The 25,924-nt window shown below is 35.1% G+C and overlaps 2 protein-coding genes across 2 annotated transcripts in view; both read left to right on the forward strand.

Moving 5' to 3' along the window:
• Window positions 1-25,924, forward strand: part of LOC142347951 (von Willebrand factor A domain-containing protein 3A-like) — a 708,547-nt gene that overhangs the window by 74,424 nt on the left and 608,199 nt on the right. The gene's annotated exons all lie outside the window — the stretch shown is intronic.
• Window positions 305-14,781, forward strand: LOC142348351 (lactosylceramide 4-alpha-galactosyltransferase-like). The gene is made up of 5 exons (XM_075399664.1): window positions 305-906; window positions 2,903-2,998; window positions 5,111-5,204; window positions 8,144-8,370; window positions 14,475-14,781. Exons 1-5 carry the CDS (start codon window positions 507-509, stop codon window positions 14,726-14,728), a joined length of 1,071 nt encoding a protein of 356 aa, XP_075255779.1. The 5' UTR covers window positions 305-506; the 3' UTR covers window positions 14,729-14,781.

The following is a 25,924-nucleotide window of genomic DNA, read 5'->3' on the forward strand; positions in this document are numbered from 1 at the left end:
AGAGTGAGTGAAAATGCATAAATATATCAAGAGGTCAAGAATTCGGGCACAATTCTGCTCTTTTCTTGTACAATTATGATTCAAAAAGAGCAAATCCTTGTTTAAGTTCTTTGCGAAGCGGTTATTATTTTGCTCCATATCTTAATGCTGACGCGCCTGAGAAGACGCTGACGTGAAAGTATAGTTTTTTTTGTACCAATTGCATTTCCTCATGCAGTTGAATTTTATCAAAAATGAATATGATCTGATAACAATTAAACAAGTTTCCGTGCTCAATAACAGTTAAATTTGCAATATAGTTTATGTTATGAATTTCACACAACTTTCGAACAATAGATCACATTCCTTATGTTTAATATAAAGGCTGGCATTAAAGTCATGCTGAGTTGATCCATTGTCAATTTTTAAAACCAAGTTCAACCAAGTTGCTTGTGAGATAATAAATAAATGGTTTTCTTTAAGAAATCTAAACTCCAAACTATAAGTTGAAGAACTTGAAGAACTTCATGAAATACTTCCATTTAACTATAGCGCTAAGTGCACTATCTTTGCTTTATTTTTTATTACCAAATAATGAGGAGTTATACAAAGTTGAATCCATTAACAAGCTATTTGACAAATCATCTTCCTTTAGCAGAGAAAATAAAATTGTCCATTTATCAGAGTTTACTGAAAAGTATTCGAAAGACAACCAAATATTTCTTCTAGAAACTTCTGGAAAATCTTTTCTTTCTGGCCGAGAATGTTGCGCTGTTGAATCGGCTGCCAGGAATTCTGGTCTTTATGTCCAGTTTTTATTACTTTCTTCTGTTTTGAATCTGAAATTGTCGAACTGTACGTACCAAATATTTCATAATTACCCCAATGTCAGCTTTTGGACTTTCACGTTGCCGACTGTATTCGCAGGTTAATAATTTTTTCTACTGTAGATAGCAATAATAAGTTAATTGCTGATTAATTTTAATAAATAATTTCAAGACAGCTTGTAAAATAACCAGACAGCCTATTTTAATTGAAAAAAAAAAAAACGAAAAAGTGCATGAAATGCATTTTTGCATTTCATCTAAAAATGTTGAGATGTAGCTTTTTTGCATATCTCTTAAATCGTTGTTTTGTTTTTATCTAGTTCTGCTGCCATAATGTCGACCGTTGATAACAAGGAACAATGCGAACTCTTAACATAAGAAGCGTAGTTTCTTTGAGCGCTCAATCTGTCGTCGTTTTAAATTGCTCATTGCTTCTTGTTTGTGCACTCACTTAGCGAGTTTTTCTTCATTTGAAAGCTAACAGAAGAATACCGAGAATCAGGTGTGCTGCCCGAGTTAGCTCTAATAATACTGACTCACGTCGATCACAGGGGTTACCAAATCATCCACAGCGAAATGGGCTCTGAACAGACGAGTTTGAATCACGCATGGGGGTATCAGACCCATTTCTGTCGCGAACGGGGGGTGCCCCGACTGAAAATTTAAACTGTTGAAGTAGCATTGATCATTGGTTTTAGGCATTGCTTTCAGAAAAATGGTCGTTATTTTATGTATTTGGTTTTTGCGTTAATCAGTAAAACATACCAGTTCAAAACAAAAAAATCTGTTCTACAGCAAATAGCACAACTTGAAAAAACACTTGGTAAAACACTCCCCCCAGAGGTTAAGTTTTATTGAGAACTGACCGTTTTTTGACTGGACCTGATTCTGAGCAGACTTTACAGACTCTGGATAGATTTCTGATCAGACCGTACATAATCTTGAAATGGATCTGTTCAGACTATCCAGATCATACCACAAACTTATCCAGACTCGAGACCTGGCTATGATCAAACTATCCAAGCCGTAGATAGTGCACTGATCAGCGGCGCATATTCTGGACGGGGCGCTCTTCCTACTCTACAGACCGTACGTAGTAGTTCCAGACTCTGTGGAAGGTTCGCGGTTTACCCCCATGCGCAAGCGTAGTCGGTCTAAGTAGAGCTGGCTTGGATTGAGCCTTGCATCCTAGGTAGCCATGATTTGTGATTTTTTTCTTATAGAAAATTCATTCCAGAAATTCTCGTAATTATTAAGCATAGTCAAGTTTCACAGTGAGTGAATGGTTTACAATAAAAAAATCGAGTTCCTATTTAGGTAGGAAATTGATAATTGGGCTGCAAAAACAATAATGAACCTTCTCTGGGGAAATTTTTCGGGAATTTTTTTCCTTCCACAGTTGTTAACAAAGGTTTTGAATAATCTGAAAATTTTTTTATGATTTAGGAGATGCTAAGCATCATAGAAATTGGAATACTTAATTTTAATTAAAAGATGCATTGAACTTTTCAATCACCTCAAATTTTTTTCTCTATAGTTTTAGCAAATCTTTCGTTAATTAATTAATTTGTCTTTCAAGAATCTGATGAAATGCTAACTAAATATTGGAACATCACTATGCGATCCTCTGCTAAAATCAGTCAAAATTAAACGTTTTTTATTTAATGAGTTTCCTCTTCGGTTCCTAAGACAAGGAAGCTTTGTTATTTTTGCCAAAATAATTATAAACACCGGTCAAGGTTTTGCATGGGATTTATGTGAGATTTGCATGCATAGCGTTTATTGCAATAACAAATTTTTCACCGAAGAGCGACCGCACTTAGCGTTGAAAGCGGTAATTTTGTGAATTCCGATCGGAGTTCGTTCAAAAAAAGCCAACACTTCAATTACTTTTTGTACAAAATCGAAAACTTCACACAGTTGCAATTTTAGCAGGAATTGCACTCCTTAAACATTCGCCGCATTAAATGTAATTCTTATTATATGGCAATTTTTAGCGTTGACAACGAACGCAAATTGATCATTGCAAACATTTTCTACATAATTGCCATCAATTAAACTCAGCGCCCGGATAGTTGCCCCTTTTTGTGTGTTAGGTCTGCCAGTGGATGGGTTGGAGGAGAAGATCAATATGAGTCATCGTCATGGACCCACATTCCTCAGTGACATCGTGAGAATGGCCCTGATTTACAAGGAAAGACACACTGGCTCAGATCTGGACTAAATTCTGAGCTGTTTAACTATCCTGTCAATCAAATTCAAATGTCTAATTCAAAAAAAAGAAACTGCTTTTTTGGTAACGAAAAAACCACATACTTAGAAGGCTCAGATTTCTCAAAAGTACGAAAAAATTACCTAGTTTCTTGTGTGGAAACAAAAAAACTGCCAAAATTCTTTTTCAGGTAAAATAGATTTTCCAGCTCAAACTGTCCCGATTATCTTCAGGGAACTTTAAAGTAAGGCGTTACAAAAGTGTCGATTACAGTTTCAATCGATTGCAGTAACCACTAAAGGGAAATGAATGGCATGTAGAAAACGGTTAAAAAATCTGAAACGTTTCCGTGTTTTCCCCTCTCGGACTCTTTTACCGTTGTTTTAGAGGCACTGCATTCCACCATCATTGGGATATTTCTCAACAAACACTGACAGGATATAGTATGCTATCAGCCCATTTAAATCTCAAAAATGTTTATTGTTTCATAGTGAATATTGCAAGTGTTTCTTCAATGCAATTTTATTTGCCATACGGTACAAATTTCATAACCGTTTAGTGGCCTACCCCTAGTTGAGAGGTCAACTTTATGAAAAGAATTATAAAGTCGATCTCGGGGGGATTATTGCTCTACCTTAAATACACGGTCGACCTCCTAGTAAAAGTCGACAAACTCTTCGTAAGTCGACCAACGGTCTTTTCATACCCAATATCGTTCGACCACTATAATAAAAGTGTTGTTCTCTGGTCAACTCAGATAATAACCATATGACCAAAGAAAGAAGGGTTCAGTACCAACAAAATACGCCTGCAACTGTTGAATTTGGTGCAGTAAATAATGAGGTATTGAAGAGAACTTTGAACAGTAGGCCAAATGTTTGGCTAATTTTACAGACAAAGTTCTCAACAAAATGGAAAAACTGTGTTCAGAAGGATAGCTCTTGTGTTTCTGGACAAATAGGAAGTCCACCGGCAATTTACTGGACCACTAAAACGCTTACCGCAAGGTGGAAAAAATTCCCACCTTACCAAAAAGGACAGGGTGTTTCCTGTGTTTTCATGATAAATCGAACTCATTAAAAATTAGGCAAATCACCGAAAAAAAATTGTTAAAAAAGCTAAAAATTGTTGGTTGAAGTAGCTTTGTAGACTTGAAAAGCGAGCGAACGACACAATTTTATCAAACTTTCAGCAAAAATTCATCTTGTTAACAATTTTAGGAGTAGTCTGAAAACTGTGTTTGCTCTGATTTTAACAATTTTAAATAATTTGGGGAAAAATGTAGTCAAAATTTTTGTTTTTCGCTGGTCTGCACATTTTACCTAACGAATTACTATTATCATGCTCTGCCTGGAAGAACTCCATTATTATGATTGATTGTCTTTGAGCAACTTCTTGAATTTATTCAAGAACTATTCCACAAGAAAACCTTATCAAAATTGTTTTTCAATATTCGGTTTCTTGCCCTAACGGTTTCTTCTTATCATATTATACCTGCTCATGAATGAGCTTGACCATTACAGGCCAATGCAAAGTCAACCATGACCAGTATTGGTCGACCACCTAAAATCGACCTTGGCCAATATCGTCGATCTAAATTCGACCATGACCAATATTCTCAAACTATAGTCCACCATGACCAATATCGGTTGACCTAAACTCAACCATGACCAATATCGGTCGACCTAAACTCAACCATGACCAATATCGGTTGACCTAAACTCAACCATGAACAATATCGGTCGACCTAAAGTTGGCAATGACCATTAAGGTCGGCCTATATTCTGATCATATCCATTATCGGTCGACCGGTGTTTTCTCCTACCCCATATTGGTCAACCACGGTCTTTTCATAAGTCGACCTCTCAACAGGGGACATCATTTAATCAATCTTAATCCGCGCATAATAAATCAGTTTTATCCGCACAAAACAAATTAAGATTCATTTGATTTTTCATAAAATACACAACTGACCTCAGATACGCTTTGAGCTTCTAAAATGTTTCTGAAAAATCTCAAATTTCCATATAATTAGCTTGTTTATTTCGGGGATTAAAAACAGCCCAATATAATGCGGCATGACATTAACTTCAGTTCGGTGGATTCTACGCTGACACAGACACTGTCTTCTTGCGAAGTGTGAGAGGTCTGAGAAACTTCATGGCTTCAGAAGTGGGCAGTGAAATGTTAGTACAGACGACCACAGGTTTCAGAGGCCTGTGGGAATTGACAAGTAACTATCTCAACCCGGGCCGAGATGTCAGCGCCATTTCAGCGCATCTTTTTGTAAGAAATGCGCTGAATGCGCTGAAATTATGTAGAACATGCGCTGAAATGCGCTGAAATTTCGAGATGGCGCTGAGACTCTAGAATTTCAGCGCACCTTCAGCGCATTTCTTACATAATTTCGGTGCATTTTCATCTCATTTCTTACATAACCTTCAGCACCTTTTCAGCGCATTTCTTACAAAGTTTCAGCGCATTTCTTACATGATTTCAGCGCATTTTCAGCACATTTCTTACATAAGTTTCGGCACATTTTTCAGCGCATTTCTTACATAATTTCAGCTTTTCATATCAACCGTTTTATTATTAATAGCCGCACAGCGATAGCTGGGGCTATTATTGGCCTTCTCTTGGTTTTTTTTATTTCGTCGTCATGATTTTTGTTACGACCATATGACGTCACAGCCATTTTTTGTTCATTCGTGCATGCAATTTCAGCTGAATTGCATGTGTGACGTCATTTTTCGTTCTTAGTGGAGCGAGTTTTTTATTCATGCGCGTGATTAAGTTTTTGGTCACACTTGACTTACCTCACTCTCAAAAATGACTTCCTCACTTTGAAATTGACTTTTATTTACTTTAATTCAAAGAGATAAGGTCAAAATGGTGTGTGTCACTCTAAATGAAGGTTATTTGAGATCAGCTAATAGAGGCAGCAATAACTTATACAGAGTTTTAATCAAAATATAAGAGATCAGCTTTCAATGAAAAGACGAATTTTTTTGGTCTGTCTTTTTTACTGTTTTTTTAGACTGCCAATCTACGAATCTATTGCGGCTATTTTCTGGCAATCTGCCAGCTATGTTTATAAATTCAAATTAAATGGGAGGCATTTCAGTTCTCAATAGCGCAGTGCATAATTTGATAGATGAGGCGCAATGATCGGGGTTCGAGCCTCGGAATGAAAGAAAAGAGCTGAACTTTTTTGAAATTTCAGCGAATTTCAGCGCATTTCTATCAAAGTTTCAGCATTTTTCAGCGCATATCAGCGCATTATTATGTAAGGTTTATGCGCTGAATTTTTTGAACATTGAGAGCCTTTCAGCGCATTTCTTACATAATTTTTGGAAATTTTCGACCCGGGAATCAAACAAATTATCACGACCGAAGCTCATCGTTAGCATGAGTTTTTTTTAATGAGTTCTTAGTAGATCAGACTTTCTTAGATTTTTTTAAAATAATTCTTAGTAGAATCAGACTGGGGTTTAATTTCCGTCGGAATTTATTTAGACCGGACGACCCCGTCATTGCTCATTTTTATTCCACCGTTGAGTAAAACAGTGATAAGGGCCTGCTGTTTGAATGAGGTTTATTTTCGGGGCCAGAATTTGGCAGCTGAAGCCACAAATTTGTACGAAAAGAGCTAAATGTGCTCAAGTATGTTACAATTACGTAAAAGGGACTAAAAAGAGCTGAAAAACTTTTTCTTTTAAAAATATTTGCACTTTTCTTGGCATAATAATTGCAATTTACTTGACGCATTTTAAGTACAGTCAATGCACATTTTGTAGGAATTAAAACCTTAAGTGTGGTTTGAAAATTAATCTTTGTTTAGAACAGCTTATATTTGTTTTTATATATACGATCGACCAGGTTTCAGCCAAGTTTGGAGATGGGCCGTTAAGATCAAGTTTCATAAAAATATTACTTTAAAAAATTTGGGGCATCTCATAATTTAAAAAAATTTAGGCCTATCTTGGAGAGATTCTAGGTTTATTTGAAAATCTGAGAAATGAAAATATCAACTGTTTCCTGAGTTGAACATTAAGGGGAACATTTATGGATGTTTTTGGTTAAATCTACATTGTCTAACTCAAGTCGTGATTCCTCAAGATCAATCAAACCTTAAAGATGAAATTTCTCAAAAAATTAAAGATTTGAAAAGCAATTTGAAATCTGAATTAGATTTATTCAAAACTGAAATTTGCGGTTGCATAGGAAATGTTCACACAAATAAGAAGTCAAAAATTTCCGAAACAGAAAAACAGCTCTCTTCAAAACATCAAGTGACAACAATAAAACTGAAAAAATTAAAACTAAAAACAAATTGATCCTTTCTGGAGTTGCTGAGAAACCCAAAGATGGTACGGGGAAAATTTCCTTTCTGGAACTGATCAGCTACGATAAGAAACAAGTAGAACAGATTGCTCAGTATTGAGGTAATGACAAAATCATGGTGGAAGATATTTTCCGGCTAGGGAAATTGGATGAAGCAGCACAAAAAAAAGTCCAATTGTAGTTAAGTTGACAAATCCCTGGAACTATCGACTGCTCTTGATGTTGAATGAGGTTTATTTTTGCTGCCATAATATGGCAGTTGAAATCACAAATGTGTACGAAAAGAGCTAATTGTGCTCTAGTATGTTACAATTACACTAAAGGGACTGAAAAGAGCTGAATAACTTTTTCTTTTAAAAGTATTTGCACTTTTCGTGTCGTAAATGTGGCTCATTTTAAGTACAGTCAATGCGTATTTTGTAGGAATTAAAACCTTATGTGTGATTTGAAAATTAATCTTTGTTCAGAACAGCTTATATTTATTTTTATATATACTATCCACCAGGTTTCAGCCAAATTTGGAGATGGGCCGTTAAGATCAAGTTTTTTTAAATAAATTACTTTAAAAACTTTGGGGCTTCTCATAATTTAAAAAAAAAATTGAGGCCTATCTTGGAGAGATTCTAGGTTTATTTGAAAATCTAATAATTGAAAATATTCGCCGTTTCCTAAGTTGCGTAATTCTTCGTTTATTTACTTTTAATCCTTCTTCCACGATATTTTATATCTCATAATAAAAAAAAGAGTTTTTTTTATTGGCAACAGAAAATTTGGATTTTAGAGTTCGAGACGTTTGCTTGCCCCCAAATGGAACCCAAAAAATAGGAAAAGTAAACAACGGTCACTTCCAATTTTCAAAGGGACATCCTTATGTGCACAGACTCCTGAAGAGAATGAATAAGGAATTCAATCCAAACAGCTACTTCAGAATACAATTGGGGCCAGCTTTGACAACCAGGGCTGTGAGAAACATGTTCAGAATGAAAATACCTTTGACAAATATGAATGGTTGGTTGAACAAAAAAAAATGCATTGGGTATTAAATCCCTACACTAGTAGGGCTCGGATATTAATCTTATCGCACGATTCACGTCATCTTTCAAGATCTGCAAAACTAGCATATTCTCACAAGAATCTTGCACGAATTTGTTCATCTGGTGATAATATAAAGCATTAAAATAACATTTCTTTCTCAAAAATCTTGCACAATATTGAGAGATTAACATCAGGCCTCGACTAGAGCATATTAATGGTTTTAGCCAATAGACAGCTTCTGCGCAAAAACTGAAAAAAGCATTAAAGTTTTGAAAACAAATGCTATAAGAAGGCATCGAGTTCTTATATCGAGTTGAGCTGTCTGCAAGCTGCAAAGAATAAAGCTGGAATTCGCTGTATTGAATTTGGGTGCCAATTTTAACGTACTTTTCCAGGCATCTGAGCTCAAAAGACGCTTATTTTTTGCATATTTGTATACTATTGAAAATTTAGTATAACGTTGCATCCATTCCAATATGAATACCAGATACAAAGATCAATTTTATCGTTTTTTGGGTGAATATATTATCAATTTTGCCGCGAAAATAAGATGATCTTTTCACTTACTAACTGCCCAGTTCGAGCTAACAAGATTTTACAAGATTCTTGTGAAAAATAGTCATCTTGAATATTAATGAAAGATGATGGCGATGAACACAAAGTCCACTGAATGTAAAAATTTGACATCAATGTGAAAATTGATTTCCGTTAATACCTTGCTCATATGATTGTTAATCAAAGTTGTTTTTTTCGTTTATCATTTATTAGCACACACAAACAAACCTATGTAGTAAAGATAAGCAGCTATAAGCAACTGACTTTTTTGGCAACTGAGGGCGACAAATTGGTCGAAAGAGTTTTAGGGTAAAGTTACAACCAAATGTTAACAAAATTTCAGGTACTCAAAATTTACCTCCAGTTTTCCGTACACACTATTCACGAAACTTGAATGGTCGACCAAGTTATTCATCTCCAGTTGCTCACGTGTTCTCACTATAGGAAACACTTTTCTTGGTCAACATCGAAAATTTGTTTTGCATGATCTTCAAAAATTACGGAAAAATGTTGCAAGATTTTGGTGAAAAAGTGCATTATATTGATGCCTTTTAATTTTGCAAAGCTGAAAATGAACGTATGTTGTTGATCAAGACTAAGCATGACATTTGCGATATTTCAAATGAAATAGTGTGAGCATGTATTATGTTTGCAACGGTAAAAAATGATTGATTTAATGACATGCGTAAAACAATAGCAAACGTATAGAAAAAATAGCTGGATAAAAATGTTTGAGCATTTAAGATTTTTCGAAAACTTTTTTATCTTTCTAATTGCAAATGGACAAAAATGGATATCATATATTTAGAAATATAAGTTCAAATTTTTGTATGTCAGAACATTGTGTCATCGAAAGATGCTAGATATTCATCCGATCTGCACTAGGGAAGCGGGTTGAATTTTTGTAATGTTCTCGAAGGATGTACACTGAGTAAACGAAATTGATGTTTCACATAATTACACTATATAGCCACTTAGAAGCAGAAACTGCAGGCATGCTTTCTCATATTTATGTGGATAACTTAATTTCATTTTTGTTTGTGGTTTCATATCAAGTCTCATGGGCCACTGCCGCCTGGCCAAGAACGATGTGGATTATGTAATGGTCCCAATTATTTCAGTGATTTTTTTTATTGGTGCAAATTATTAAAGTCGGTGTTAAATGGTAGAGAGAGTCAAATGATTTAAAGGTTAAATGATAGAAGTGTATATAATCGGGTTGAAATGATGGGTGGTTAAATAAATAGGGATGAAAAAGCGGGTCATCTTCGAATTGAATCCGTTGGTCAGCTGATGATAAATGCTTTGAAAAACTAAGGGACAGTGCGAACGAAAGTTGTTTTTGCAACTAGTCGGCCAATTTCCTAGATTAATGTTTTTCATTCGCTATCGCTATGATATTTGTTTTGAATATTCAAATTGTCTGATTTAATAATTTAATGCTAAACAGGCAGGCTCGTTAATGTGCCTTTGCACATGATGCTCCGACCCGAGCTCATCTACATTTTGACTTAAATGTCAACCAAATAAATGTAAACCAAGAGATAATCAGAAATAGATGTTTGAGGTAAAAGAAATCGTCGCACATCCAAACTACTAACTGAATTACATAATGCCATGCTGCATTAGAGCGCTCACGAGATTAATAAGACTACGAGAAAAAAAAACAAACAATACAGGCAAAAACAACACATTTTTACGGCAAAAACTCAATATCTAAATTTAAAAGCACATAGTAACACAGTCTCACTACAATCAGCCAAAACCCTATTTTACGTTTTTATAATTACAGAGCAGATAAGATTTTTCTTTAAAAAGACTAGGTAACAAGTCAACAAAAAGAAAAAGTAATCAAGCAAAACTCAAAAATAAATCAACTTTTTTAAACCAGATAACTTCAAACGTCTCAAAAACCAGTTGCTTTTAACAAAAAAATCTAGATTAGGTAACTAAAACTTCATTAGCAAACCAATAAGACCTCTTCTTGATTAGACTAAGCCATACAAACGGACTAAAATTGCAAAGCAACTAAACAATTACAAACAAGTTGCGAAAACACAGATATATTTAGGTAATTGAATTCATTAACTGTTATCTGAACATGCTTTTTTAAATTTAAATTGTTAATTACACTAATTCAATTAAAAATAGACTGAAAGATTAAGTATGTTCACCTGGAGCTCATTTGAAAAACATTGGGATACGTTATTAAGTGAAGTTTCTAAAAAAAGACAAAGAAACACAAAAGTCCAACAAGCAAAACTCCAGTTACGACATAATATAATTAAGAACGTTAAAGTTTGAACAACAAGAAGGCGGATAAAACTCTCAAGGATGAGATTAAGTTACAAATTGACAAAAAGAACATCAAAAAGTGAAAAGATTTTTAAAAGACTTCAAAACAACTATCTGCATTGAATAATTGAGTTTTATGAGATTTCACAGGTTTTAGAAAAAAAGGCTACCTAATGAATAAAAAAAACAGTCAAAAATTGGAAACCAGAAAAGAAAGAGAGAATTGTCACAGCCATTAAAAATTGAACTACTCAGTAAATATCTTTTTTTTTTTAATTTTTTGATTAATTTGTCAAGAGCAATGGGATCTTTTTGTATTAAAATGACTAAAAAAACAACAAATATCAACAAATATATCAAAATTTTGAATTTTTTTAACAAAACTTTTAGTTTCAAAACCATGAAATTCAATAGCTTTCAACGGAATTTAATAAATACGCTAAATTGGGCTTCGATGGGAAGAAAACAAAATCTGATATGCCTAAGTTAGCAATAATTCATCGCAATCAGTCTGATGACAATGAAAACGACAACAAATGCAGGCAAAAATAAAGAATTCAAAAGAAAATAGCGAGAAGGAAGTGACGAAGCGATTAAAACCATAAGTTTTTCTGTGAATTTTTACTCTATGATCAACTGAATTTTTTTTCTAAGCCAATGGCTACTGTCAATATTGGGATAATCTGATAAGATTTCAAGAGGATCCAAAATTTTTTAAAAATTTCATTTTTTAAAAAAGTTATGAAATCTCGTGGCATCGAAGTCATAAAACTAATAGTTAGAAAACAAAACCGCTAAGCAATTTAATTTTGTTTGCATTAGAAAAGAAAGTGTTTCTGTCATTTTTGAGACTGACTTACAAGTTCACAGAAATAAGTTTAAGATTAACATTGAAATCTTAACAGCCATTAGCCATGAAATCAAAGCACTAGATAGGTTTAGTTGGTGCTCATAAGGGAGCCTATTTCAATTAGACTGCCATAGGACTTGAAAATTTTAAAAATATCAAAATGAAAATCAAAATTTAATTGAAAGTTAAGAAAAATCAGTGTGGAAGCCATAAAAACCTTGAGCGTTTCCTTCAAAACGAATTATTTGTTTATTGGGCATCATTTGAGGTAAATGAGGCTTAGCTTTAATAGAAATTTGATATGACTGGTGAGTGACTAGTCTCTAAGTGACTGGAAATGAAAACAAAAAATATGAAGAGTTTTTTTAAAAACAGCTCTCAATTATAATTCCATTTTTTTTAATAGTAAAATTCCCTATGAGACCATAATAGCCTTGTTGTTTCCTTTCATTTTTAGGAACGAAAATAGTTTAATTTTGAAGCGTAAAATGGAATTTTGAATTGATATTTTAATTGAAACATCTTATTTTGAACAAAAATTCTCTTAGAAGTGAACAAAATCATGCGAATTATCACGTGTTCACACGAAACTTTGAACCTCGATACTTCCTCGAAAAAAAACGAAATTCAAAAAATCTTTCTAATTTCGAATTCTACAATGGACGAGCTTTGTAATGATTCCTTTCATATTTCTCTACGATGAGCATATCGATCGGCTAAAATTGACTGAACAACAAACAACCCATTTGAGTATATAGTTCCTCCCCCCAACAAGTGGGGTCGGAACAATTATGTTGGGAATGTCTAAACCAAGTTGGGATACGATACCACAGTTTTGCTGCTTAACGGATAAATTACCTGCTGAAATAAATGTTAGGTTTCAAGAAAAGTCAAGGAAATGTTGCCATTATAGGCTTAAGATTTATCAAGAAAAGTAGTTTAGAATGATATGAAATAGGAAAAAAATCAAAATTAGGTTTAGGAAAATGATTTTTGTGTTCCCGTCATATAATGTCCAAGTTTTTTGTCCGAGCTCTTCTTCGGCACTTGGCGATTCTGGATTTGGACTCCGGGGATAGGGGAGGGTTTAGGTGCCCAATTTTCGTTCTTGAATGTAATTTTATAATCATTTTTTTCCATCGGATTTACACTAATAGCCGTTACAATCAAGACTGCGTATAGTATGCTCATTTTATAAGGTATTCCAGTGCACCAGAAAAACAAAAATAAGATCATTTTAATGAAGTCTAGGGGTTTCGAGCCCCGGCGGTCCACTGGAAATGGCCATGCTTCTCATCATTACGACGCAGAGGTATACCCCAAAATTTCCGCCTTAGTAAAATTGGTTCGAAAATTAGTTACATACAATGAACGAAATTAGGAGACATCTTTTGTATCTAACTTTTCGCAAAAGGGGTTCCGCCAATGTATTAATATACATATTAACACGGGATGCGAACACGGGATACTATATTCCCTTCCATTTTGCCGGTTTCTGCTAAAGTAGCTATTTTCCGCAATATTGTTCCACTTTCAATGTATTAACATAGTAAAAATGAACACGAGATACACGCATCGGGCATATCTGCCCGTGACGATTTGGGTATACCTCTGCATCGTAATGATCCGCGGGTCGGTTATCGCGGCAAAGCGCCAACCAGCCCGCCATCGACAAGCTATAATACAGCTATATTCAAAATTTTGGGCTTATAATGACTCATTTTTTTTTCAAAATTCGGCTTGCTTGTTTATTTGAATGCTTAACCACATCCAAATTAGATCACGAAACCATGTTCCATTGACCGATGAGGTTAATCGTAGTTAAGCTAACGAGAAATACTATTTTGCGATCAGAGTAAAGTGACTGTCGTGTAAGATCTGGCTAGCGTTCTGTTGTGCATTTGTGGCAATATTGCATTGTGTATCTGATAATCACTTTTTGTAAAAAATTTGTTGCTATTTACACTTTTGCGCAACATTTAGACCTTTATGAACAACAGTGGGTACACTTTTAATCAGCTCAAATTTCCTCGTTAATTTCTCTGAAAATAATTAAGTGATCAAATTTTCTCAAGAGCCATCTTCTGGACTAAATTTAATTAGCAATTTCTCTTCTTAATCCAATTCGATATTCTTTTATTCAATTATTTACACCTTAGGCTTTATTTGAATTATGTCTAATTGACACGCTATGAAGAGCAATTTTGGACATTAGTGACGGATTCGAGTAATTTTTCTAGAGCATATGTACCTTTTGCAACGAAAAAAATAACGTGAAAAAAATGTTTGATGTGATAAATCGTTTTAGTGAAAAATTGAAAGTCGCGATTTGCATACTGAAAACATGACACTTAATAATGACTTAATTCTTTAACAGGTTCTGTACTCTCAATTTTGCCCGACTACATCTTCTCTCCGGCCAATTGGGTGATGGCGAAGGCAACATACTGGCGTAAGAAAGCCAGACCAGCTCACCAGTGGGAAGAACTGTTCAACTGTACATACGCTGTTCATTTCTACAGAGATATGACAAGGAAGGCCAGAGTCACTGGAAACCGGCTTAGGGAAGCCTACTCCTATTTGGGATTTAAACATTGCCCTCTGTCATTGTATCCGTTTGAACAGTTTTAATTTGTAAAAACTATTCCCAGTTTTGGACTTCGACTCATGAAAATACTCTATAATTCCAGAGGATGGGGGTGGGGGCTTTATGGACTTTCTGTCCAGTACCTACACGGTTCCAGCACCTAGTTAAAGTCTAGGCAAAATCTTTTCATGTTATATAGTCAATCATAGTCTTTTCAAATCCGTTTTTGGCCAAGCATGGATTTTTTTTATGAGTTGAGGCCAAAACCTGGGTTCTTATCCTGAATTGATAATTTACTCTTATGAAAAAATATGACAAAAGCGGCAATGTCAAGGGGTAACTAATGGCGACATAAAAAGTAACTGTGGTTTCTGTGTGGTCGCATCGGAATATCTTTACGCCACAGCCGCCTGTTCCCTGCTGTCGTTTTGATGATATTCACCACATTTCAGACTTTTCTTTACATGAGCAGCATTACTCTTTTCGGTGACAATGGCAACTTTTTTCTGTGTCTGAAACTCTTACGTGGTACTATCATTGCAGCCAAGATTGGTCAGGTTGTGATCAGCCTGAGGCTATGGTTAAGTGAGAGCTCATCCTCACCCAGAAAAGCGTAGAAAAAATGCACATGCACATATTTGAGAGTGATTCATCTACACAAACTAAATTCTAAAAGGCCTTAGAAGAGCCAAGGTCTTTTGCTACCCAATTAAGACCGACCGGTACTCTTTTTGATCAAGTTTTGCGCGGTCGGTTTGCAACACTTTTGATTACCCAATGACAAGTGAAGCAACAAAAATATACGTACTTGAACGTGATTATAACGATCCAACATAAAACCCTGTTAAGTCCCTCTTTGGATTGGTTCAACAAAATGTGAAAAAGGTGATAATCATTTATTAAGTCCTCAACACAAAATCTGAGCTAGGAAAAAAGCTATACAGCCTAATTTTGGGTCGCAAGGAGATATATATTTTTTGAACAGTCAATTGAGTTTTACGTAAGGGTGATGTCCCCTCACCAAAAAACACCAATTAACCTTTCATTTGACAAAAAAGAAACAAAAGAAGACGGACTCCTACCAAAGACAATTTTGAATAAAAATTGGAGTCTATAACATAATTGTCTCCTAAATTATGCAAAATGATGTTCAATTGAAACTCACTTATATCACTCTCTATCAAATTTTAATTTTTCTTTCAATTAATTTAATAATGATATTGCATGATATCCGGATTCTTAAAGAAATTTTTTTTCTGTTGTTTACATATCGGTGTAAGTTTACAAATCGATGCCAGTTCCTTAACTCGTCGTTCCCCTGATAGTGACTTTTACAATTCCTTTTGTGTGATGAATTCTTTTACTGTTCCACTTTGATGATTCTGTCCAAGCACTCGCGCAAAACATTTAAGTAATTCGTAAAGTCGTAAAGATGTAGTCCAAAAACGATGGGTAGGCTTCTTAGACTTCTAACTTCGTCTTAATTTTTTCGCGAAAAATTAATTTCAATTAAAATTTTGAAGTCTATGTTGTGGCTCAATTATTGTTTTATTTGCTACACCGTAGATCAATACGTCATACTGATGGAGTGGCTGCAGGTACTGCTAATATTTTTTGGTTGATAAGTATAAATCGAGTTGAGATCTTGCACGGTAGAAAACAATGAATAATGTTTTAATCTTATTTTTCACAGAACATAGGTGTTCTTTCATAGTTAATCCGCAATCTAGCTAGACACCCAAGTACTTTGCTCATTTTGAGTTTCTCAAAATTCCTTTTTCAAAGTAATCGGTATCATCAGTGTCTCCCCTGCAGCTAAGCATTGTTTGTATTCTCTCTTTATTCAATGTTAATATATTTTCCTCCATCCATTTTAATTAAGAAGTTTTGATTCTAGTTCGGATTTGTCATTTTTTCAAATACCTTGGTATCATCGACAAAAAGGAAAATCTTATTTTTTCAAGCACGTCTGGCAGATTGTTGACATGGATTATAAACAACAGTGGTCCTAAAACTGAGCCCTGTAGTACTCCACAGAGTATAATTTTGTTCAGTTTAAAGTCCGTTTCTGGTTTGAACATACTGGATTCTAACTTGTAGATAACTTTGAAGCAAGCTTAATGTTTTACCTCCAATTCCATATTTTTCGAATTTCAGTAGTAAATCTGATGATCTATGTTATTATCAAAAACTTTTGCTAGATCTAGTATTGTGCAATGTGCCTTGACGTTTTTGCTTCGGTTGGTTAAAAGATTCTCAAGAGTTTCAACTATATCATCAACGTGGAACGCCCACCCTGTTTTGGAATCTAGCCATTTTCAAACATTTGGGAAAAATTGTTATCAGTGCACTGGATAAAAGTAATCTATGTGCGTCACATACCACCGGATTTACAGTTTTTAAAAATTCATTTTAGAGGCCCTTTTTAACGCTGGAACTGTTGTTTTTCAGAATTTTTGTTATATTTTACACTTTACTAAAATTCGTTTCAGAAAGACACAATTGAAATGATATTTAAATTAATATTAAAATAACAACGTGAAGATCTCAAACTCATTGCGACGCTTAGTTATATTTCAACAAACTAGTCGTTTAACGCCTGAAGTTCAAGCTGTACATCTTGATCTGTGAGGTCTTGTTTTCTCCTTTGCATTTTTAAATATATATCTATGAAATTTTTGGTTGTTTTGGTTTTCATTTGGTCAAATAAGCTTTTGTAAACAACTTGCCTTAGCTTTCCCTACTAGAAGTGTAACCAATTTTTTTTTGCGGTTGAAAAGCTTTTCTACTTGGCTCGATCTTTCTCATACATTCTTCCCAATCCTTTGATTTTTGCGCTCGGGTGTTTTACTTTCGGTATTATCCAGGTTTTCTCCATTTTCCTTCAATTCAGACGTTTTAGAGGTAAAAAATGGTCAAAGATTTTTATAATATCGTTTTGAAATGTTTCAAACGCCTTATGAATTGGCAGGTGTTTTATTCGCGGGTTATCAGCTTTTATATTTTTTCCACAGCTTGAAAATAATGCAAATGAAATGCTTAAATCTTTCACCAAAATTTTCACTAGAGTACTGCAAAAACACGCGCCACTAAAAATTGTGTTCATCAGAAACGACAAATCATGCTTTGCTCGTTCACAAACTTGGTTGAAAGAGAAAAACAAAGAATTACAAAAAGAGTGTGACTTTAGTTAAAAATCGAAGAATTTCAAAACCTTCTCCGAATTGAAACAGAAATTGTTCTGCTCATCTAACAGTGATTTCAATAAATTCTATCAGTCATTAGTTATGTCATCTAATAGTAGCAGAAAACGTTGGAACCTTATGAATGAAATAAGAAACTCAACTAGAACAAGAAGCCATATTTACAATTTAAAAAATGTCTTCAATAATTATGTCACGGAGCCCAAAAATATTTTAAACCTTCTTAATTACAGGTTTTCACAGCTAGGAAAGTTCATATTACAAGATGAAACTTGCGAAAATATCGAAGACTTTGCGGGTAGATCAGCCAAAACTTTTTCGATTAGATGTATTACAGAATTTGAATGCTTACAGTGCATTAAGAAGCTCAGTAGAAACAAACCACAGGGACCCTCAGCGCTACCCCCCTGGGCTTTAAAGGATACAGTTTCTGTGGTCAATAAACATCTATGTTTCATTATAAATGAAAGCATAAACAACTCTAGCTTCCCTGAGATTCTAAAAACCGCTGTTGTAACACCAATTTTTAAAAAGAACGACCCCGATGAACCAGACAATTACAGACCTATATCAATAACACCCTGCATTTCAAAAGTTATTGAAATCCTAATCAAAGATTAACTGACAGAGTACTTACAAAAAAACAAACTACTAAGTCGCTCTCTATACAGATTTAGGAAGAAACATTCCATAACTGACGCTCTCATTTACACTACTGAATTTATAAGACATAAAACAGATCAAAACAAAATTGTAGCTGCTGCCCTTCTAGACCTTTCAAAAGCATTTGACTCAATAAACCATGTTATCCTTTTAAAAAAGCTAGGAAGATTAGGCGTTGACTCTAAAACCATAAAACTAATAGAAAGTTTCATCTCGGAGAGAAAACAAAGAGTTCTGATTAATAACGTAAATTCAGATGAGATTACTCTAGAACGTGGTGTGCCTCATTTATATTAACCATCTGCGAGATCAAATTGATAAAAACTGCGAGGTGGTACAGTATGCAGATGATACATTACTCCTTGCTTCCGCTCCTATACAACGAGAGTGCAAAACAATTATAGAAAAAAATGTAATTTTGCTGACCAAGTATTTCACAAGTCTAAAACTACAATTGAATCCATCAAAAACTGAATTCATTCTATTCAGCCGCAACAGAAATTTCAGCGAATATGAATCAATAAAAATCGGGAACGAAATTATTACAGAGTCCAAAAGCGTCAAGTATTTTGGGGTACATATTGACAAAAATCTCAGTTTCCAAGACGAAGTGAAGCATCTTTTAAAGAAAATGGCGGGTGGAATTAAAACAATTTATACACTCCGTAATCGGATACCAACGTTTCTAATGAAGACAGTTCTGAACGCATTTGTTATCAGCCATCTACTCTATTCATTACTGTTAATTCAATCAGTAGACAAAAATTTGCTTATATCGCTTGAAAAGCAACTAAATTGGGCCATTCGTGCTTTTTACTCTAGAAATAGAATGGACTCAACAAAAGATCTCAAGATAGAGCATTCTATTCTCCCTGTTGAGTATTTAATCAAATTGAATAGAACCACTTATATGTGGAAACTGAGAAACTGTTTTTTACCCCCGTTTAATCCTTTAGATGTCACAACCTTGCCCACTTGGTGCATCAGACAAAACCTTAGAAGCTGTGACATATTTTTTGACTCTATATGCCACACTCAAAAATTAGAACGTTCAATTGTAAAAACTGCATCAAAGGATTGGAATTCACTTCCTAAAGAATTAAGTGGTTTGGAAAAGAAAAAAACTTTCCCAAAAGAATTGAAAAAAATTTATACTAAATCTTTTTTTGATAATAAACAATATACAACTTATGGGTCGGTTAGTTGGAAATCTATCAGATTTAAAAAAGTTTACTAAACTATGACTCATGAATCAACACTAACTGGTCGAGCTAAGAATTAATTAAATTTAAATTAATTACACTTATGTACTAAAATAAATAACCACACTCCAGGCAGTATTATAACAATTGTTAAACTCTCTGTTACTTGTTATGACTGTTATGTTTAATAACGTGTTCTTTTTTTTAAATGAAGTCCAGTCTAAACTCTCTACCTCCATGTTTTTTCCACTGCTGCGTAATAGTCTTCTCTTTATTCTCTTTCACAGTCTAAAATTGACCATAGTTCTAAATTATACTATGCAGACTGCTTACAGCCTTTTTCGATACATGTGAAGTCTGAAATTTGTTGAAATCCGAAGAAGTTAGGTCTATTGTATTGCATATGGATTTCACGTCTCTAGTATCCCCTGTTACTTCATTCAATAGTTTAAAATTCGAAACATTGGGCTGATGAATGAGCTCCTCTTCAGTACTTCGCCAAATTTTAACGTTTCCGCAAATGTTTCCGTCAAGCGTGGTCCGTGACAACTTCACGTTCAATCCCTACCTAGAATATCTCATTCTGGAAAAGTCTCCGTTATTTTCAGTTTTTACCGCAACTTATATTGAGCCCAATAGTCACACAACAAAAGTCCGTTGTATGGACGCAACCCTTGACCTGTATACGATTGAAAAACACAGCGACCATTGCTGGATTCGCGCAATATGACTTCATGTACAAAGACGCACTCGAGACACGAGAAAGAAAGTTTGGTCAGCCGTAAAGAGTGCGACGTCAGGCAGAGTGAGTAGTTTCGCACCTTCGAAGAAGCAAGATAGTGGTAACATCATAAATATTTCTGCTATTGTCTCAAGTCTTGGCGGTGTCTTAAGTTTTTTTCGTGCGAGTCTGATTGAAAGACTACCTCGCTTCTAAATGCGGCACTCAAAAGCTGCCGCACGTTATGAAAGTGGCTTGATCATTCTTCGCTGTTTTCATACGCTGGGTTTAGTCGACAGTCGTTGACAACAGTGGTTGGTTGAAGGAAAAAACCGAGACATTTTAGTCAATGAAACAAACTTCAAAAAAGCCAAGAACTGAAGACAACATAACTCACTAACCAAAACCTAATTGTGCCTCAAGGGCTTTCACGCCCGACAAAAAGCAGAAAAGTACACGTAAATCAGACTGCAACTAAAGCAATACGCCCCACCACTCCTTGCGTTATCTGTAAGGGCAATCATTGACTCTGGGAGTGCCTTGTTTTTGAGGATAAAAGAACAGACAGCGAATTAAGGTAGTGGCTGAATCAAGATTGTGCATCTCATGCTTCGAGGTAAAGCATAGAATTCGGCAGTGCACAATTTCCAGGAAAGACTGGATTGACGGTTGCAATAGTTCCCACAACCTGAGCTGAGTATTGATCCCTCAATGTCTTGTAACAAAATGTCCCCACATCTAATAACAATACTAATTCGAATGCTAGCAACAGTCAATGTACACCCCTAGTGGGCAACCATCGAGTTAAAACAATTCAAGGTCATCTGTCAGTAATTCGAAAGTCCTCCTTCAGTGACCCAGCTGCTGTTGGCAAACGCCTCTGGTTAAGACCTCAGCGATTTAGTATTTGCGATACCACGTAGGGTAAGTCTTGGGTATCCAACAGTCTGGTAATTAGGCTTAGTTTGAACGTTACAGCAATGAAACTTATTGTTGACAGCAATTTTGTTGAATTGACTGTTACACCAGGCAAAAGCCAGTCATTCTATGTGAGGTCTTGTTTTCTCCTTTGCATTTTTAAATATATATCTATGAAATTTTTGGTTGTTTTGGTTTTCATTTGGTCAAATAAGCTTTTGTAAACAACTTGCCTTAGCTTTCCCTACTAGAAGTGTAACCAATTTTTTTTTGCGGTTGAAAAGCTTTTCTACTTGGCTCGATCTTTCTCATACATTCTTCCCAATCCTTTGATTTTTGCGCTCGGGTGTTTTACTTTCGGTATTATCCAGGTTTTCTCCATTTTCCTTCAATTCAGACGTTTTAGAGGTAAAAAATGGTCAAAGATTTTTATAATATCGTTTTGAAATGTTTCAAACGCCTTATGAATTGGCAGGTGTTTTATTCGCGGGTTATCAGCTTTTATATTTTTTCCACAGCTTGAAAATAATGCAAATGAAATGCTTAAATCTTTCACCAAAATTTTCACTAGAGTACTGCAAAAACACGCGCCACTAAAAATTGTGTTCATCAGAAACGACAAATCATGCTTTGCTCGTTCACAAACTTGGTTGAAAGAGAAAAACAAAGAATTACAAAAAGAGTGTGACTTTAGTTAAAAATCGAAGAATTTCAAAACCTTCTCCGAATTGAAACAGAAATTGTTCTGCTCATCTAACAGTGATTTCAATAAATTCTATCAGTCATTAGTTATGTCATCTAATAGTAGCAGAAAACGTTGGAACCTTATGAATGAAATAAGAAACTCAACTAGAACAAGAAGCCATATTTACAATTTAAAAAATGTCTTCAATAATTATGTCACGGAGCCCAAAAATATTTTAAACCTTCTTAATTACAGGTTTTCACAGCTAGGAAAGTTCATATTACAAGATGAAACTTGCGAAAATATCGAAGACTTTGCGGGTAGATCAGCCAAAACTTTTTCGATTAGATGTATTACAGAATTTGAATGCTTACAGTGCATTAAGAAGCTCAGTAGAAACAAACCACAGGGACCCTCAGCGCTACCCCCCTGGGCTTTAAAGGATACAGTTTCTGTGGTCAATAAACATCTATGTTTCATTATAAATGAAAGCATAAACAACTCTAGCTTCCCTGAGATTCTAAAAACCGCTGTTGTAACACCAATTTTTAAAAAGAACGACCCCGATGAACCAGACAATTACAGACCTATATCAATAACACCCTGCATTTCAAAAGTTATTGAAATCCTAATCAAAGATTAACTGACAGAGTACTTACAAAAAAACAAACTACTAAGTCGCTCTCTATACAGATTTAGGAAGAAACATTCCATAACTGACGCTCTCATTTACACTACTGAATTTATAAGACATAAAACAGATCAAAACAAAATTGTAGCTGCTGCCCTTCTAGACCTTTCAAAAGCATTTGACTCAATAAACCATGTTATCCTTTTAAAAAAGCTAGGAAGATTAGGCGTTGACTCTAAAACCATAAAACTAATAGAAAGTTTCATCTCGGAGAGAAAACAAAGAGTTCTGATTAATAACGTAAATTCAGATGAGATTACTCTAGAACGTGGTGTGCCTCATTTATATTAACCATCTGCGAGATCAAATTGATAAAAACTGCGAGGTGGTACAGTATGCAGATGATACATTACTCCTTGCTTCCGCTCCTATACAACGAGAGTGCAAAACAATTATAGAAAAAAATGTAATTTTGCTGACCAAGTATTTCACAAGTCTAAAACTACAATTGAATCCATCAAAAACTGAATTCATTCTATTCAGCCGCAACAGAAATTTCAGCGAATATGAATCAATAAAAATCGGGAACGAAATTATTACAGAGTCCAAAAGCGTCAAGTATTTTGGGGTACATATTGACAAAAATCTCAGTTTCCAAGACGAAGTGAAGCATCTTTTAAAGAAAATGGCGGGTGGAATTAAAACAATTTATACACTCCGTAATCGGATACCAACGTTTCTAATGAAGACAGTTCTGAACGCATTTGTTATCAGCCATCTACTCTATTCATTACTGTTAATTCAATCAGTAGACAAAAATTTGCTTATATCGCTTGAAAAGCAACTAAATTGGGCCATTCGTGCTTTTTACTCTAGAAATAGAATGGACTCAACAAAAGATCTCAAGATAGAGCATTCTATTCTCCCTGTTGAGTATTTAATCAAATTGAATAGAACCACTTATATGTGGAAACTGAGAAACTGTTTTTTACCCCCGTTTAATCCTTTAGATGTCACAACCTTGCCCACTTGGTGCATCAGACAAAACCTTAGAAGCTGTGACATATTTTTTGACTCTATATGCCACACTCAAAAATTAGAACGTTCAATTGTAAAAACTGCATCAAAGGATTGGAATTCACTTCCTAAAGAATTAAGTGGTTTGGAAAAGAAAAAAACTTTCCCAAAAGAATTGAAAAAAATTTATACTAAATCTTTTTTTGATAATAAACAATATACAACTTATGGGTCGGTTAGTTGGAAATCTATCAGATTTAAAAAAGTTTACTAAACTATGACTCATGAATCAACACTAACTGGTCGAGCTAAGAATTAATTAAATTTAAATTAATTACACTTATGTACTAAAATAAATAACCACACTCCAGGCAGTATTATAACAATTGTTAAACTCTCTGTTACTTGTTATGACTGTTATGTTTAATAACGTGTTCTTTTTTTTAAATGAAGTCCAGTCTAAACTCTCTACCTCCATGTTTTTTCCACTGCTGCGTAATAGTCTTCTCTTTATTCTCTTTCACAGTCTAAAATTGACCATAGTTCTAAATTATACTATGCAGACTGCTTACAGCCTTTTTCGATACATGTGAAGTCTGAAATTTGTTGAAATCCGAAGAAGTTAGGTCTATTGTATTGCATATGGATTTCACGTCTCTAGTATCCCCTGTTACTTCATTCAATAGTTTAAAATTCGAAACATTGGGCTGATGAATGAGCTCCTCTTCAGTACTTCGCCAAATTTTAACGTTTCCGCAAATGTTTCCGTCAAGCGTGGTCCGTGACAACTTCACGTTCAATCCCTACCTAGAATATCTCATTCTGGAAAAGTCTCCGTTATTTTCAGTTTTTACCGCAACTTATATTGAGCCCAATAGTCACACAACAAAAGTCCGTTGTATGGACGCAACCCTTGACCTGTATACGATTGAAAAACACAGCGACCATTGCTGGATTCGCGCAATATGACTTCATGTACAAAGACGCACTCGAGACACGAGAAAGAAAGTTTGGTCAGCCGTAAAGAGTGCGACGTCAGGCAGAGTGAGTAGTTTCGCACCTTCGAAGAAGCAAGATAGTGGTAACATCATAAATATTTCTGCTATTGTCTCAAGTCTTGGCGGTGTCTTAAGTTTTTTTCGTGCGAGTCTGATTGAAAGACTACCTCGCTTCTAAATGCGGCACTCAAAAGCTGCCGCACGTTATGAAAGTGGCTTGATCATTCTTCGCTGTTTTCATACGCTGGGTTTAGTCGACAGTCGTTGACAACAGTGGTTGGTTGAAGGAAAAAACCGAGACATTTTAGTCAATGAAACAAACTTCAAAAAAGCCAAGAACTGAAGACAACATAACTCACTAACCAAAACCTAATTGTGCCTCAAGGGCTTTCACGCCCGACAAAAAGCAGAAAAGTACACGTAAATCAGACTGCAACTAAAGCAATACGCCCCACCACTCCTTGCGTTATCTGTAAGGGCAATCATTGACTCTGGGAGTGCCTTGTTTTTGAGGATAAAAGAACAGACAGCGAATTAAGGTAGTGGCTGAATCAAGATTGTGCATCTCATGCTTCGAGGTAAAGCATAGAATTCGGCAGTGCACAATTTCCAGGAAAGACTGGATTGACGGTTGCAATAGTTCCCACAACCTGAGCTGAGTATTGATCCCTCAATGTCTTGTAACAAAATGTCCCCACATCTAATAACAATACTAATTCGAATGCTAGCAACAGTCAATGTACACCCCTAGTGGGCAACCATCGAGTTAAAACAATTCAAGGTCATCTGTCAGTAATTCGAAAGTCCTCCTTCAGTGACCCAGCTGCTGTTGGCAAACGCCTCTGGTTAAGACCTCAGCGATTTAGTATTTGCGATACCACGTAGGGTAAGTCTTGGGTATCCAACAGTCTGGTAATTAGGCTTAGTTTGAACGTTACAGCAATGAAACTTATTGTTGACAGCAATTTTGTTGAATTGACTGTTACACCAGGCAAAAGCCAGTCATTCTATCCTTTAGGTGTAAGTCATTTTGTGAAGAAAAAACAATGTAGGCGCAGACCTAATTTACGTTATGTGACTTCGATAAACTATCGCACCTAGCAGTTCTAGACACTGTAGCATATTGCAATTAAAACATCGAGAAGTTACTTCATCAGGATTTGTAGCACGCCATCCATCCAACCATTAGAGTTCTTCACTGT

This window comes from Convolutriloba macropyga, chromosome 10 (assembly GCF_964194025.1).
Source record: "Convolutriloba macropyga chromosome 10, txConMacr16.3, whole genome shotgun sequence".
NCBI lineage: Eukaryota > Metazoa > Xenacoelomorpha > Acoela > Convolutidae > Convolutriloba > Convolutriloba macropyga.

Coding starts and splice junctions, on each gene's coding strand:
- LOC142348351 (XM_075399664.1), top strand. CDS start 507: ATGAAATACTTCCATTTAACTATAGCGCTAAGTGCACTATCTTTGCTT. Junction 5,205..8,143: donor TCAGAAGTGGGCAGTGAAAT/GTTAGTACAGAC, acceptor TTTGGATTTTAG/AGTTCGAGACGTTTGCTTGC. Junction 8,371..14,474: donor ACCTTTGACAAATATGAATG/GTTGGTTGAACA, acceptor ATTCTTTAACAG/GTTCTGTACTCTCAATTTTG.